Genomic DNA, 14,612 nt, shown 5'->3' on the forward strand with positions numbered 1-14,612 from the left:
TTGTTATCATTACATTACATTATATGTCATTTAGCTGACGCTTTTATCCAAAGCGACTTACAACTGCTATATATGTCACCAAAGGCATGTGTCATATCCACTGCGCCATCACCACCCCTCATTACTTAGAATTCCTCATGGGGGAGATAGAAACTACGCTCTATAGCTTTAAGCCTCTCTCTCTTTTGACCTCCTTAGTTACCTGTGTTCAAAGATGTTGAGGGTAAATTATCACCCTCACCTAATTTCCCAATCCTAGTCGCAATTGGGTATGCCACAAAGCCTCAAAGATTGATAGCCATTTTTTTCAGAGGTCTGGAAACACGCTTGTGTGTCACTTTGTGCCATTACAAACTCTTGAAACGCTTAAAATTCTCTGGTTTTGCTTCTTCAGCTAATTACCATTTCGTTTAACTTCAGTCAGCCTACTTCAGTTTGGTTTTGTGTCGTTATGATTTTGTCTTATAAAGGAACAGTTCTCTCTCTATAAGGAGCCAACCTGTTGTCATCCATCCTACAGTATTAAGACCCAGACTGACCTTTCTTGGACCTGCTCCAGGTTTTCCATAATGTGAAATATAATTTCTTTAAGACACTGTTGTATTGAATGTTCTTCTAGTAGATTGGCTCATGGCATGTCTTCTGTTGGCCAGATGGATTTTGAAGAGGTCAAAACTCCCTGAAGAAGACCACTGATGACCTTCATTGGTCTCAAAATAAAGTTGTTCTTTATACTTCAAGTGTTGCTGGAGTTTTGACCTCTTCAGAATTGTTCCCTTACCTAATGGATCTTTGAATTAGGTGGAGTTGTTCAGAAATCCCTACCCTATCACTGTGAAATGCTCCTAAAATAATTTACCCATTTGTCATGTCTTCTTAATATTTGCTAGTGTTGTAATTGCCGATTGTGTTATATTTAGCTCTACTCCTGTTCACATCATATTTTCCTTTGCTGTCAGTCAGTCAGTTTCTTCTATGCAAAATCATTTTAGTCATATTCAGTAACTGTATTCATAGCCTAAAAACTATAAAATCATGCACTCTCTCTCTCATGCCATTCATTTGTCATGTCTCAGAGCATTTCATGCTTTGTGTGCAAACCTCAACACTGAGCAGCACCAGACCTTTTTACTTACTAGCTTTGAAATTCAATTTGAAATGTTTATCTTGCGTGCAGACCAGACAATTCACTATTTGTCCTGCAGAAAGCCTTCCATACATCTGACACTCTTGGTGTACATCCAGTGCTCACGTTGTCTCTCTGGCTGGACTTGCAGTGCCCCCTCCAGAGTGTGCACCGGGCGGCCACTCCATCCTCCAGGACCCCTACCGCAGCACTACCTTCAGCTCCAGCTGGTTGCAGCAGTCGGCCCTGCAGGACTTCATCTGCGACCACTCCCTCACTCCGGGCTGGTACCAGTTTCAGATCTTTGACAAGCCAGCCAGCATGCCCACCCAGTGTGTGGAGGTAAATGATCTGCATGTGTTGAGTAATCTTTGTCATTAATGGACCATTCCAGTCTAGTCTACAGCAAATCATGTCTACTTTACATCACAGCTAAGCCATAATACTGTGATTTAGTTTGGATGTATTTTTTCTATCTTCCCAAACAACCCTTGATCTCCATTTATTTGAGTATGTTATAAAAATCAATTAGCGTGTGTGCATGCATGAATACATTTGCACTTGTGTACACACACAGTTATCTGTGTGTGTGTGTGTGTGTGTGTGTGTGTGTGTGTGTGTGTGTGTGCATAATATTTATGAAGGAAAGTGCAAGGAGAGCTGGAATGTGTCTTATTTCCTGCGGGTGTTCTGCTGTGATGAGCCTGCAGGATCCATCTGAAGTGTCAGCCTCCCTCTGCCTTCCCAGGGCATCACTGCTCTCCCTGGGTGATAGATATCCACAGGAGTGGGCGGAGGAAGAAAGAATGGATCGCTGCGAACACGTGTTACATAATAACATGCGATGTCTTTATGATGATGGTGCATAAATGGCTAGATTTGTCAGACAAAGGATTTTTTTTTAAAGGAGCATAACATGCGACTGTTACAAAATAGCATTTTCGGATTTATGCTATATTAGCTTAAAGTGATTTTGTAGGCCTATGTTTGTGACATCTTTGCTGCCGATACTACCCATTTCTATTTTTATCAGTTGCTGAGAATAGCAAACCTTAAAGCTTTCATTAATATGTCACGTTTCACCTTAGTACAGAAAAGTAACTACAGTAAAAATGTGTGCCCTAATGTCCTCCCCTCAATGTCTTTCTAAACATCCAGGTGAACCACTGTGGGACTCAGGCTCCTGTGTGGCTGTCCCTGGGTGAGGGGGAGTCCCTGCCGGGGCCCCAGGAGGTGAGGCAGCTGACGGCCTGCGCTGCCTGGCAGCTCTTCCCTGGCACAAGCAAAGACTGCTGCATGTTCCGCATCCCGGTCACCGTTCGCAACTGTGGAGATTTCTACGTTTACCTGCTGCAGCCTACGCAGGGATGCATGGGATACTGTGCTCAGGGTATGTCAAAACAGAAAGTCCATTATGTTCTATATTTCAGAGTACAGTATTAAGCTTATGCATGACCAATTACTACAGAAGTAAAAGATCCATATTCAAATAGTCATCCTTATTATCCATTTTTTTTAGTTGCCAGTTAAGTCCAGAGTTTGTTTCACCTCTGAGATTAGATGGTAATACAGCACAAAATAGAAGTATTGTTGGTTACCTGCAGTTTAATGTACATTTGCGCCAATTTAGAAACACAGTTAAAGGTGCTGTAGGTAGGATTGTGAAGATCCAGGACTTAGCCAAAAAATTTGAACATCGACAACTTCTCAGTCCCTCCCCCCTTTCCGCTAAAGCCCAAAACGGTCTCCTAAGCCCCTCCCCCCACAAGGGAGAATGAATGTGTGTGCATGAGCAGTGATTGACACACAGTTAGACACCCCCCCCTGGCCCTGATTGGTGCATCTGAACAGGGAGCTGTGGATTTTTGCAAATCACACTACAGGCTGTAGGTGGTGCCAGAGGAGCCAGATTTATTTTTAAATTACCTGTTTCATGTAGTTCTACTGGAACATAGGGTCAGTTTCAGCAAATATGATAGAAAGTTAGTTTTATAAGTCTTACTTACTGCACCTTTAATCGTTGATTGGTACAAAGTTTGAGGTGTCCTGTTATATGATTCTAACAGTAAAATGGAGTGTTATTGCTGCTCGCATCTGCATCATGTAAATATGAAGGATGTTAATATCATGGGAACATACCATAGTGCCCAGACGGAGACAGGATACGCAATTATCCTGAAGAAGGCAATATGGCAAGATGTAGATCTTTAGAATGCAACAGAGTAATGAGTGTGAGGCTTTCTTTTCCTTTCTAGGATACACATCAACACTTTTCGACATAATGGCACTTCACTAAACTGCTTCCTAGATTCTAAGAGAAAAAAACAAAAAACAACCTCACAGAGTCTCTTCTCTGCCATGTAGTATATTCTATTATGTTAATTAACGTTGTTGCTCTCTTATCTGTCTTAACAGAGATGTTGGACATTTTACCCACAACATCGCTGAGCTGCGGCCCTGACGAGCTGAACGTCGATGGAACATGTAACAGTGAGAATCCTGCTGCTGTGTTTACAGCTTACTGTACGCTTGCCTCCTCGTGTTAGGTCAAACACCAAAACAATCAAGAGGTCAGGGAGTTGCCATGCGGTCAGGAATGCACCGCCGGCCCCCTCACCGCTCCTCTTAACGAGCTGAGCATGTGTCCCAGCGTCCGCTGGGCCTCGTCTCCATGGTGACGGCCCTAAGCCAGGTCGTGAATTACGCCAAGGCAGGTTTTAGGAAGCTGGCAGAGGTGGAAAGGAGGAGGGAGGTTTAATTAGAGAGAGATGAAATATCTCTGAATATCTTCATTACATTGTTTTAAATAATGGAATTCAGGTTGCTGTGATTCCCAAGCTCTCTTTTCTACTTTTAAACTCAGAGAGCAGGGCTTGCTACATATATATTTTTTTTGGCTAGAACTGCTAACAGTATATACATGAATTCATGTACCTCAGCTGTAGCTACCTTCCTCTGCATAACCATTTTCTGCATTTGTCAGTCATGATAAAGTTTAGAAGTAGACGTTGTAGTTGTTGTCATTAAATCCACCTGGAATGGAAATTAGCACCAGTCTCCTGCCCAATGTTAGTGAATGATGTGTTTATGTTTGTTAATTTAATAGCAGCGGTAAACAAAGCACACTTTATGAAGCTTACAGTATATCATCTGGGTTAGTCTCTTATTTTCTTCTGAATATAGATTATTTGGCACAAAAATACATGGATGCCTGAACAAAGTGTGTTCACCACTAAACGTTGAACTCATATATGATAGTTGAACATTTTATTCTAAAAACATGGGCAGTCCATTACATTGCAGACCATTAAATTGGACTTTCCTCCAGATATGTGAACCTGAATGGGCTCTGTGCAGGCCAGCCCACACCAAACTGGGAAAGCCATTTCTTTATGGACCTGACTTTGTGCACTGTCATGTTGCAACTGGGCCTATCCCTAACTGTTGCCACAATGATTTCTCTTAAAGGAGATTAAGGGTCTACACCATGAAAAACAGCTCCAGATTAAAAGAACAGGGTGAATGGAGACAGGGTGTCCACATACTTTTGGCCATATGCTGTACTGTATAATCAAACCATTAATGAAGTTTAAAAGGGACCCTGTGAGTGAACAAACCTTATACGAGAAAGTGGAATAAATTGTTGAATCAAATTGCAGACGGTAACTTAATTTTACTTTGACATTAGACAATGATTTACATGTACGTACTATACAACAAAGTAAACTGTAAATTGCCTTGATTTCTTAATACAAGCTGTATTGGCTTCCCTTTTCACCTCTGTTGTGGTTTTTACACTACCAACATGCAGAGAAAAAAATTGCGTAAATACCATCTAATCTAAAACCCATGTTAGACGCCACTAATCTACCCAATCGTTCTGCTTCTCTCCTGTCAGCAAAGCAGCCTCCCATTCCATCTGCACCAGTGATTGTCTCAGAGGTGATAGGAAAGTCCATCTACCTGAAGTGCAGCTTTGGGAGCAGCTCCAACAGCTCTCTGGGTTACGTGGTGGCTTGGTCCCGCCTCTCACCTGAGGGCAGGAAGGAGGAGCTCAAACAGGAGACCACCATCCAGACCTCCGCCTTTATCGAGCTGGACGGCTTCAACCTCCGTCTGGGGGACAAGGTTATTCTGTTTAAATCAAAAAAGCTATTATTTAAACCTGTCAGCATGTGGTTAAAGGTGCAGTAGGTAAGACTTATAAAACTAACTTTCTGTCATATTTGCTGAAACTGACCCTATGTTTGAGTAGAACTACATGAAACAGGTAATAAAAAAAGAAATCTGGCTCCTCTGGCACCACCTGCAGCCTGTAGTGTGATTTGCAAAAATCCACAGCTCCCTGTTCAGATCATCCAATCAGGGCCAGGGGGGGTGTCTAACTGTGTGTCAATCACTGCTCATGCACACGCATTCATTCTCCCTTGTGGGGGGAGGGGCTTAGGAGACCGTTTTGGGCTTTAGCAGAAAGGGGGGAGGGACTGAGAAGTTGTCGATGTTCAAATTTTTTGGCTAAGTCCTGGATCTTCACAATCCTACCTACAGCACCTTTAAGTTTTACCAGGGTTTCCATGGGGTCTTAAAGAGCCCCTATTATACTCCTTTTCAGCATCATATTGGTACTCTTCTGGTCTACTAGGATAGGTTTACATGCTTTGATGTTCCAAAAACATATTCTGTTTCTCATACTGCCCATTGCTGCAGTGCCTCCACCTGAAACACTTATGGCCCGCCTTCCTGAAAAGCCCAGTCTGCTCTGATTAGTCAGCTGGCCGACTCTGTTGTGATTGGTCAACCAAATTCAAACACGCCACTGGGCAGGCTGTGTTTGCTCAGGCAGCACCAATGGGCACCACAGATGAAAAACTGGGCTGGCTTTCTCAATCAATGACATCATTAATTGAGGAATTTCAAACAGGAATGTGGGCGAGCCGTTTTAAGGCAGTTGAAGAAAGTGCTGTCTGTGGAAGGAAAAACTCCATTTGGAGTAAAATGTGTTTTTTTGTAATTTATACATCTAGTAAAAACAAAAACTATATAACACACTAAAAGATGAAAAAAGCATAATAGGGGCTCTTTAAAAAGTCTAAAACAGTCTAAAATTTGAAAATCAAACTTTAAGACCTTAAAAATTATTAAATTCACTGAAGTATTGTGTTCTAGGTCTTAAATTATTTTAAACAGGTCTTTTCCTACGTTCATGTGACGCTACCTCCTAATGCTCAATGAAATGCTCCCGCAGCGCTTTAGAATGTGTTTTCACGGTGACTAGACACCGCTCCTATTATGCGAATGAGGAAATCGGGGAATTGTTTCAGACGATGTTTCTGGAGTCTGACATCTGATGTTTTTTTTTTTTGTTTGTTTTTTTATTTCTCGATATGAGTCTTAAATTTCATTCATAATGGTCTTAAAAATGTCTTGAAAAGTCTTAAATTTGACTTAATGAAACCTGCAGAAACCCTGTTTACTGTGCACTGGTCATGTATGTGTATGTGACCTGGCCTTAACTAGAAAACCTTTTATTCATCCAGGATTCTCTCCTATGTGGTTCCTTCTGTTCCTTCTCCTTCACTCTCTCCCTTTACTAGGTAGGCGTATCAATTGCAGATTTTCTTTAAAATGAGACCACAAATCTCTCCCTCTCTCAGATTTACTGCTCCAGCGTCAGTTTCTTCCTGGACTCACCAGACGTCCGTAGTTCTTCAGTGGAAAGTCAGGAGTTCTTTGCTGGGATTATGGTATATCACAGTATTCTATAGTTTTATAACTGTGTGTGTGTGTGTTGTCTCTGTAGGTTTTTATTATACTCCTGTGTGCATGTGTGCATAAATATACTTACACAGAATAAAAAGTGACTGTTCTGTTTATGGTATACTGTATATCATTTATTTAAATATAGGTAAATAATTGGTATAAGATTAATACCAATTGTATGTCTGTGCATATGGAGCTAGAGCCAAGGGGGCAATTAGCTTAGTGTAGCATAAAAACTGCAAGCAGGGGTAAACATCTGGCCTGATTCCGTCCAAAGTTCGAAATATGCATATTTCCCAAAGTTATATTATGAAGACAAAAGATGCTATCTTGCTGACCATCAACATAGATCAGAAATAAAATCCTACTCAAACAGTTTTTTTCTTCTGTTATTTAATTTAGTAATTTTAAGTTTTCTCTTCACCGTATTCTTTGATTACTTTGTATGAATGACAATAATTCATGTAAAAAGGGTAGGTGTTATAATCTTAAGCTTCAGCCTACACCTTTTTGGTCCTGTTTTGTTTTTTTGTTTGTGTTTGTTTATTCTATTGCAAGAAAAAGCATTAATGGTATGTCTATTTATTTGTTTCTACCAGTGTATTGAATGTTGTAAGTTACAAATGACTGAACTAAACTAAACTAAATTTAAGTCTGTTAGCTAATGCTCTTACAAAAGCTCTTTGGCTGAAGAGATTATTTATTCCCCCAAGAAATATCTTTTTCCCTAAAACCTCTCCCTCTGAATGCTGTGTACCTGCGACAAAGGTTCTATGATCACTTTTATAACTGTTTTGTGCAGCTGAGGCCACAGGTGAGCAGTGTATCTGAGGATGGGAGGCAGTATGAGCTGGTGGTTGAGAGCACAGTTCCTGTCCCATGTCTGGAAGAGTCCTCCTCCTCTACAGAGCTGTGCACTCTGTCTCTGCAGCTCAGCACAAGCAGTAAAGGTGAGGACTGACAGCAAGATAATGACAGATTACCCCCCACCATTTTTTTATTTTCTGTTTTTATCATCATGCAAATAAACCGCACCTCATTCCTTGTTGTGTTACAGGTGATGGTTTGTTGGGTGCAGATCTGTCTCTGTCCTCCTGTGTGGTGGATCTGTCCGGGGGCCCCTGTAAGGACGGGGTTTGTAGCCGAGCTCTGATCCACTTCAGCCCCGTCACAGACTTTGTCAAAGATGGCAACAGGACGACTCAGATCTCTGTTAAATCAATCGTCACGCAGAATTTTCTCTGGAGCGGATACTCACCAGAACCTGTTGAGGTAAACCGATTAAATAGTCCTGGGGGGATTTGAAAATGTTATTTAGTGATAATTTGTTGATGGTTTATTTATTATTATTATGAAGTTATGATTTTTATATATCAAATTGTAATCACTATGTAATCAGTATAGCTCTTTGCATATTGTATTATTTCTATTTAACCCTCTTTGTAATACTTTTTTTTTTATTATTATCTTTGTCTCAAACTGCTTTTATAATATGACACTGTTGTTTTTTCAAATATGCATCGGAGAACCAACTGTACATTCATATACTGTAATCATGTATACTGAGTATTTTATTTTAAATAAAGAGTTCCAAAGAGTTACACTGATGTGTCGTTTCAGATAACAGTGAAGGATGTTCCCTCAGCCTACTGCTACTCCTTCACTGATCCTCACATGATCACATTTGATGGCAGGTACTTCAATCTCTTATGCAGTTTATCTGGAAACATAATTTATATGTATCATAAACTGCAATTCAACAGATTGTGTTATATGTGGACATTTAAAATTGTCCATAGTGAATGTTTTTTCTGTCTGTAATATGCTAATATCTTATGGTCTATAAAAGAAGGGCTGGAGGGCAAAAGATTCTGTGAATATTATCTTTGTTTATTTACAGGTACTATGAGAACTTCCAAGTTGGCACCTTTGTTCTCTATAAGAGCATTTTGAGGCCATTTGAGGTCCACGTTCGTCAGTGGGAGTGCGGCAGCGTGTTGCACGCCGCCTCGTGTGTGTGCGGCTTCGTGGTGAGGGACGGCGGCGATGTCATCGCTTTTGACATGTGCAACGGCGAAATGGGGGAAACCAAACCTCACCTGTCCGTAAAGAACAGAGACTTGAGCAAGAGCGGCATTCGCATCACAGAGTCCTACCAGGGACGCAAAGTCACGGTGAGCGAGGACGAGTCACACCCACTTCGCAATCTAGCTTCTACTTCATAAATCACAACATTATTTAGGACAAGCAACAACCTGAATATATCATTTAGTTAATCAAATTGTTCAATTTTGACGTCATGTATATTTACATTATCATAGTTTGACCAACACGTACATAAAAATCATTGCATTTTAGGGGGGAAAACAATAATATTTACAGTAAATGAACTATGACAATTGTATGTTTTTCATACAGGACACACTTTAATGCCTACTTAAAGCCCCACCAACTTACAGAGCACTTCCAACTCCATTGTTCCATCCTTAAGCCTAACTTAAATACACCAAGAGAAATACACCAGGGGGGTTCTCGCTTGATTTATGCTTTGCCAGACGTGTCTGTTTATTGAGAAAGGTGTAGTAATCTGCACGCAAAGAGCCGCCAAGACTGCCTTGGTATCAAAACGTGACTAACCCATGTAAAATCTGGCATGTAAAACATACTCTCTGTCTTTTTGTGTGATAGTCCTGAATCTTTGACTGTTTGCAGATGACCTTCTCGTCCGGAGCGTTTGTTCGTGCAGACGTGTCTGACTGGGGAATGAGTCTGACGCTGAGAGCTCCCAGTTCAGACCGGAGCCACACTGAGGGCCTGTGTGGGACCTACGACGGACAGTCAGACAACGACTTCCACTCAGCGGGGGGCGCCACACTGGAGCACCTGCACGCTTTTATCTCTGAATGGAGGTCAGTGTCTATGTCAATATCATCATCACGCTTGTCACCATTTTTTGTTGCTATTTTTCAATGAAGCTAGGCAGCTAGCTAGCTAGCTAGCTATGTAGAAATAAGACATGGAATCCTGCCTGCTAAACTCTGATTGGTCAGTTGTTTCTCTAACGGCCTTTACCAGCCATCAATGAGTACAGCACTAGACCTGTTTGAATCGCTGAAGATGTGGCAGGGATTCAGCGGTCTGGAACCTGGCTTGCAGTATATTAGCTTTTGAACTATTAACTATTTAGGATGTCTATACATTTAAGACAATTTGTATGTAGTCATTCAGTAGCCAATCATCCTCTTCAAAGTTTTATTCTAATGTACTCCATCTCCAAAGAGCCAGGCACCTTCACCTGGGCCACAGATCCCAGGGTTCACTGTGTGTCAATCGGATGTATGCTATTTGATTATTTGCAAATTTCTTTAAGAATTTGTACTGCTAATCACAATATCAATTACGGGAGCCAAGCGCCCCCTATCAGGCCATGCAAAGACCCTCTTGTCAAACTCTGTTTCCTCCTCACCGACATCTCCTCCTTCCCTCTGTCAGGCTCCCTCCAGGCAGCAGCCTGTTTGACACGGTGCCATCCCACCTGAGTACACTGAGACCCCGCAAGTACTGTAACTGTCAGGCAGAGCCCCGCCTCACATCTCCCAGAGCCCGATCTCAGCCAGTCACATCCTCCGACCCCACCTGCTCTCATCATGGCAACGTGTACCTCCCCAGTGTCATCCCCACTCTGGACGTCACAGCTGAGTACATCGGCTCGATTGAGCTACTCAAAGGTGAAGGAGGCGACAGACAGCCGCTGCCTTCAGGTCACTCCAGCCGACACACCCGGGATCAAGGTAGTGACGCTGAGTTGCGTGAAAGAAGCTTCTCCTTGAGAGCCTCCAGCGATGGAGCTTCAACCTCAGCTCACCGCAGAGGCAGGCGGCAGACCCACCATTACATTTCTAACTCTCCGCACCAAAGCCTCAGCCAGTCTGATCTGGAGGGCTTCACCTACTTTTTCCCAGAGGACCACGAAGCAGCAGTTCAACTAGATTCTTCCCTAACATGGCCCACACCTTCTGGCTTGACCGAGCAGCAGGCCAGGACTCAGTGTCAGCAGGCTGTGGCAGGCTCCAGCATAGCGTTAAGTTGTGTGCGCCTGTTAGAAGAGTCAATAATTAGCCGCGTGATGGCTATGTGCGTTACCGACCTACAGCTGAAGGATGAGCAGTCGTGGCTGAATGCAACTTTACCGTTGTTGGAAAATGAGTGTGAGAGGAGGCTAATGGAGGAGAAGAGGAGAGAAGAAGAGTACAAGGATGTTCTGGCTGTCCTCAAATGTCCCAATCTGTGCAACGGGAACGGCCAGTGCTCAGAGTGGGGTTGTGTCTGCTTCCCAGGATTTGGGTCATACGACTGCAGTGTGCTGTCTGGTAACATACTAAACATACACTGACACAGACGCACTAGTTCTAGAGAGGTCTTTAATAAAGCCAATACATCAGCCAATGTTAGCTTATTGCAGACATATCTATATACAAGTAAAAGTATCATCAGGAAAATGTACTTAAAGTATTAAAAGTAAAAGTACTCAATGCAGAAAAATCCTCACATTTTAGAAACTGCAGAAAAATCCTCACATTTTAGAAACTACAAACGATCAAAACAGTTCAGAGTTTAATCGGCTAATCATTTCAGCCAGACTTGTAGGCCGTTATATTGTTGGGTAGTTTAATTTATATATATATATATATATATATATATATATATATATAAACTACATATATTTTATGTGCAAAAATCTTAATTTCTAAAGAAACTAGTAACTGAAGCTGTCAGATTAATGTAGTGGAGTAAAAAGTACAATATTTCTTTCTGAAATGTAGCGGAGTAGAAGTAGAAAGTGGCATGAAAAGAAAAGACTCAAGTAAAGTACACATACCTCAAATTTGTACTTAAGTACAGTACTTGAATAAATGTACTTGATTACATTCCACCACTGACCTACACCCACAGCACAAAAACATTTGAAGGTAGGATTCTAGCGTTGTTGTAATGCATTCAGCAGTTACTTGCACATCTATGTTTCCACAGGACCTCTATGATGACAGACTTAAGGTTGCGAGACATGTGGTTTGTAATGTGCAATAAATTCTCAGGGTTAACAGTCCATGCCCGTTTTGTTGTTTATGTTGTGAAGACCAGATCCCAGAGATCACTGAGCTGGAGACGGAGGGTCTGTGTGATGTCCGACAGCGAGACTGCTCCACCATCCAAGTCTACGGTCAAGGCTTCAAGAACTCCTACGAGCTCAAGTGTGAGTTTGTTAAAGAAAAGGTACTTTGCTTTTCTGCTTCTTGTTCTGTTTCCTTATCTCCTTGTTTACAACATGGTTTTGCTGTGCATGCCTCCTCTTTTACCTCAAAATATTGAAATCATTTCATACCTAGGAGTTGTCAATTATTTCTTCAGTTGTTGGTCGTGGAACTACAAACTGCAGATTATGATATTGTAGCGTGAAGACAACAATAATTAAGCTCAGTAATCTTCAACTTTTCAGTAGTCTGGCTTTGCCAGACCATCCACACGCTGCGAAGCGGAGGAGGGTCTGGCTACTCCACACAGCATTCGGGGACGGGAGAAAAACGTGCTCTGGTTTATTGGCATTTCTTTAAACCAATCACAATCGTCATAGGCGGTGCTAAGCTCCGCACAGAGCCGCTGAAATAGTTGTGCGAGAGAAAACTCAGATTGTACAGATAGTCTAGCTAGCTGTCTGGATTTACCCTGCAGAGATCTGAGGAGCAGTTAACCATAGTCCAACACAAAGAAAGAGGAAGGAAACGGACATCGGCGAAAATACATTCCGGCGGAATTTTCTGCAGCACCGGAGCAATCCCGGAAGTGGAACGTCAAGGATATACAGTCATGTAAAAAAATTAGGACACCCGTGCTAAAGTTGACTAAAAAGAGGAATAAAAAAAATCATCTTTTGCAAATCGATCTTAATGCCTTAATTAAAAAAATGAGGAAAATCCAATCTTTAAGGACATCAATTTTCTTTGTGAATGAATAATGTATCGTAAATAAATAAATGTTCTTCCTTAAAATACAGGGGGCATAAGTCAGTACACCCCTATGTTAAATTCCCATAGAGGAAGGCAGATTTTTATTTTTAAAGGCCAGTTATTTCATGGATCCAGGATACTATGCATCCTGATAAAGTTCCCTTGGCCTTTGGAATTAAAATAGCCTCACATCATCACATACCCTTCACCATACCTAGAGACTGGCTTGGGGTACTTTCCATAAAATCATCTCTCAATGCAAATCAAACCAGCTATTAGGCTAACTGAAATAAAACCATGAAGAACATTTATTTATTTATGATACATTATTCATTCACAAACAAAATTGGTGTCCTTAAAGGTTGGATTTTTCCTCATTTTTTTAATTAAGGCATTAAGATCAATTTCCAAAAGATGATTTTTTTATTCCTCTTTTTAGTCAACTTTAGCATGGGTGTCCTAATTTTTTCATGACTGTAGACTAACTTTTCAGTAACACACACCAAGCGAAGACATCTACAGTGTTTTGTTTTTTTTAAGATTATTTTTGGGGCATTTCAGCCTTTAATTAGGAGAATAGGATAGGACAGCTGTGGACAGGAAAGGGGGGAGAGAGAGAGAGGGGGAAGACATGCAGCAAAGGGTCGCAGGTTGGATTCGAACCCTGGGCCACTGTTGTAAGGACTGAGCCTACCAGGTGAGTTACCAGGGTGCCGTTAACACCGTTAACCTTCTGCTCATTTAAATTGCCTCTGTCTATCAAAGTGAATGACCAAACTAAACAAGGCCATTGCATGGCAATAGTTTCCTTTTCTGTATTGAGACAAGGAGAAACGGACACTACTTGGATGTACCTCCAGTTCAAGCACTTGCTCTAGCTCACCATCTCGCTGTATCAAAGTAAAATAAGTAAATGAAAGTATGTGAGCACAGTTAATGCGGGGATATAATTAACAATCATGTAAAATACATCCGATTAGTGAAATCTGACGCTGAAATCCTAAAACTAAGTGCGTCCGTATCTACTGTAGGACTCAAGTTAACCCCTTGCCATCCCGTGCCTCAAGAATAAACCTTTACAATGCACTATTCTGATCAGAATAAAGTTGACCGATGTCAGCTTGTGATCGATACAGGTAGACGCATGATTGTTACACTTATATATTCATCTGTGTTTTCATCTTTCTTTACTTTTCCCTACTTTATCATTTCTTTTTATCCTTCCCTGTTCACTAATGTCCTTCTCTCTTTTGCACCTCCTGCCACTCATGGCTTCCTCCCTCTCTCCCTCTGTGTCTCTCGTCAAGTTTGACGATGGGGAGTGGGTTCTGGACGAGCCCCAGTTTGTCTTGGCCATCTTTCTGGATGTAACGTCTCTGGAGTGCCAGCTCCCCCTGGAGGACAGCCACCAGGCACCTGCAGGCCTGGACCTGGAGCAGATGACAGACAGACCCCTGGCCCGCTGGCAGATCAAAGTTAGTCACGTCTCCAACCATTTCTGCAATGCACACTGCTGAAACTGCTGTAAAGAAGAAAAAAAAAAATTCTGTCAAGTTGATACTGATCTCCTTCTCCCAGGCTTCTCTCTTTGAACCCTTAAAACGAGGGATTAGCATGAAACTTCTGTTATTATTTTGCAAGATATTTCATTTTCTCAAAATCTCCCAATATGAGATTATACAGTAAATCTGCACTGAAGTAATGAAAAGCAGACAGATGTG

The 14,612-nt window shown here is 41.6% G+C and overlaps 1 protein-coding gene across 3 annotated transcripts in view; it reads left to right on the forward strand.

Moving 5' to 3' along the window:
• Positions 1–14,612, forward strand: part of vwde (von Willebrand factor D and EGF domains) — a 50,006-nt gene that overhangs the window by 16,275 nt on the left and 19,119 nt on the right. For all 3 annotated transcript variants that reach the window (XM_036006169.1, XM_036006168.1, XM_031279425.2), the window contains 13 exons: positions 1,278–1,468; positions 2,285–2,516; positions 3,542–3,616; positions 5,025–5,254; positions 6,781–6,870; positions 7,689–7,836; positions 7,944–8,158; positions 8,507–8,580; positions 8,787–9,060; positions 9,599–9,795; positions 10,379–11,256; positions 12,024–12,160; positions 14,199–14,366. In XM_036006169.1, the coding sequence (XP_035862062.1) occupies positions 1,448–1,468; positions 2,285–2,516; positions 3,542–3,616; positions 5,025–5,254; positions 6,781–6,870; positions 7,689–7,836; positions 7,944–8,158; positions 8,507–8,580; positions 8,787–9,060; positions 9,599–9,795; positions 10,379–11,256; positions 12,024–12,160; positions 14,199–14,366 (2,739 nt within the window). In that variant the 5' untranslated portion in view covers positions 1,278–1,447. The remainder of the gene's footprint in view (positions 1–1,277; positions 1,469–2,284; positions 2,517–3,541; positions 3,617–5,024; positions 5,255–6,780; positions 6,871–7,688; positions 7,837–7,943; positions 8,159–8,506; positions 8,581–8,786; positions 9,061–9,598; positions 9,796–10,378; positions 11,257–12,023; positions 12,161–14,198; positions 14,367–14,612) is intronic.

This window comes from Sander lucioperca, chromosome 10 (genome assembly GCF_008315115.2).
Source record: "Sander lucioperca isolate FBNREF2018 chromosome 10, SLUC_FBN_1.2, whole genome shotgun sequence".
In the NCBI taxonomy this organism is placed as follows: domain Eukaryota; kingdom Metazoa; phylum Chordata; class Actinopteri; order Perciformes; family Percidae; genus Sander; species Sander lucioperca.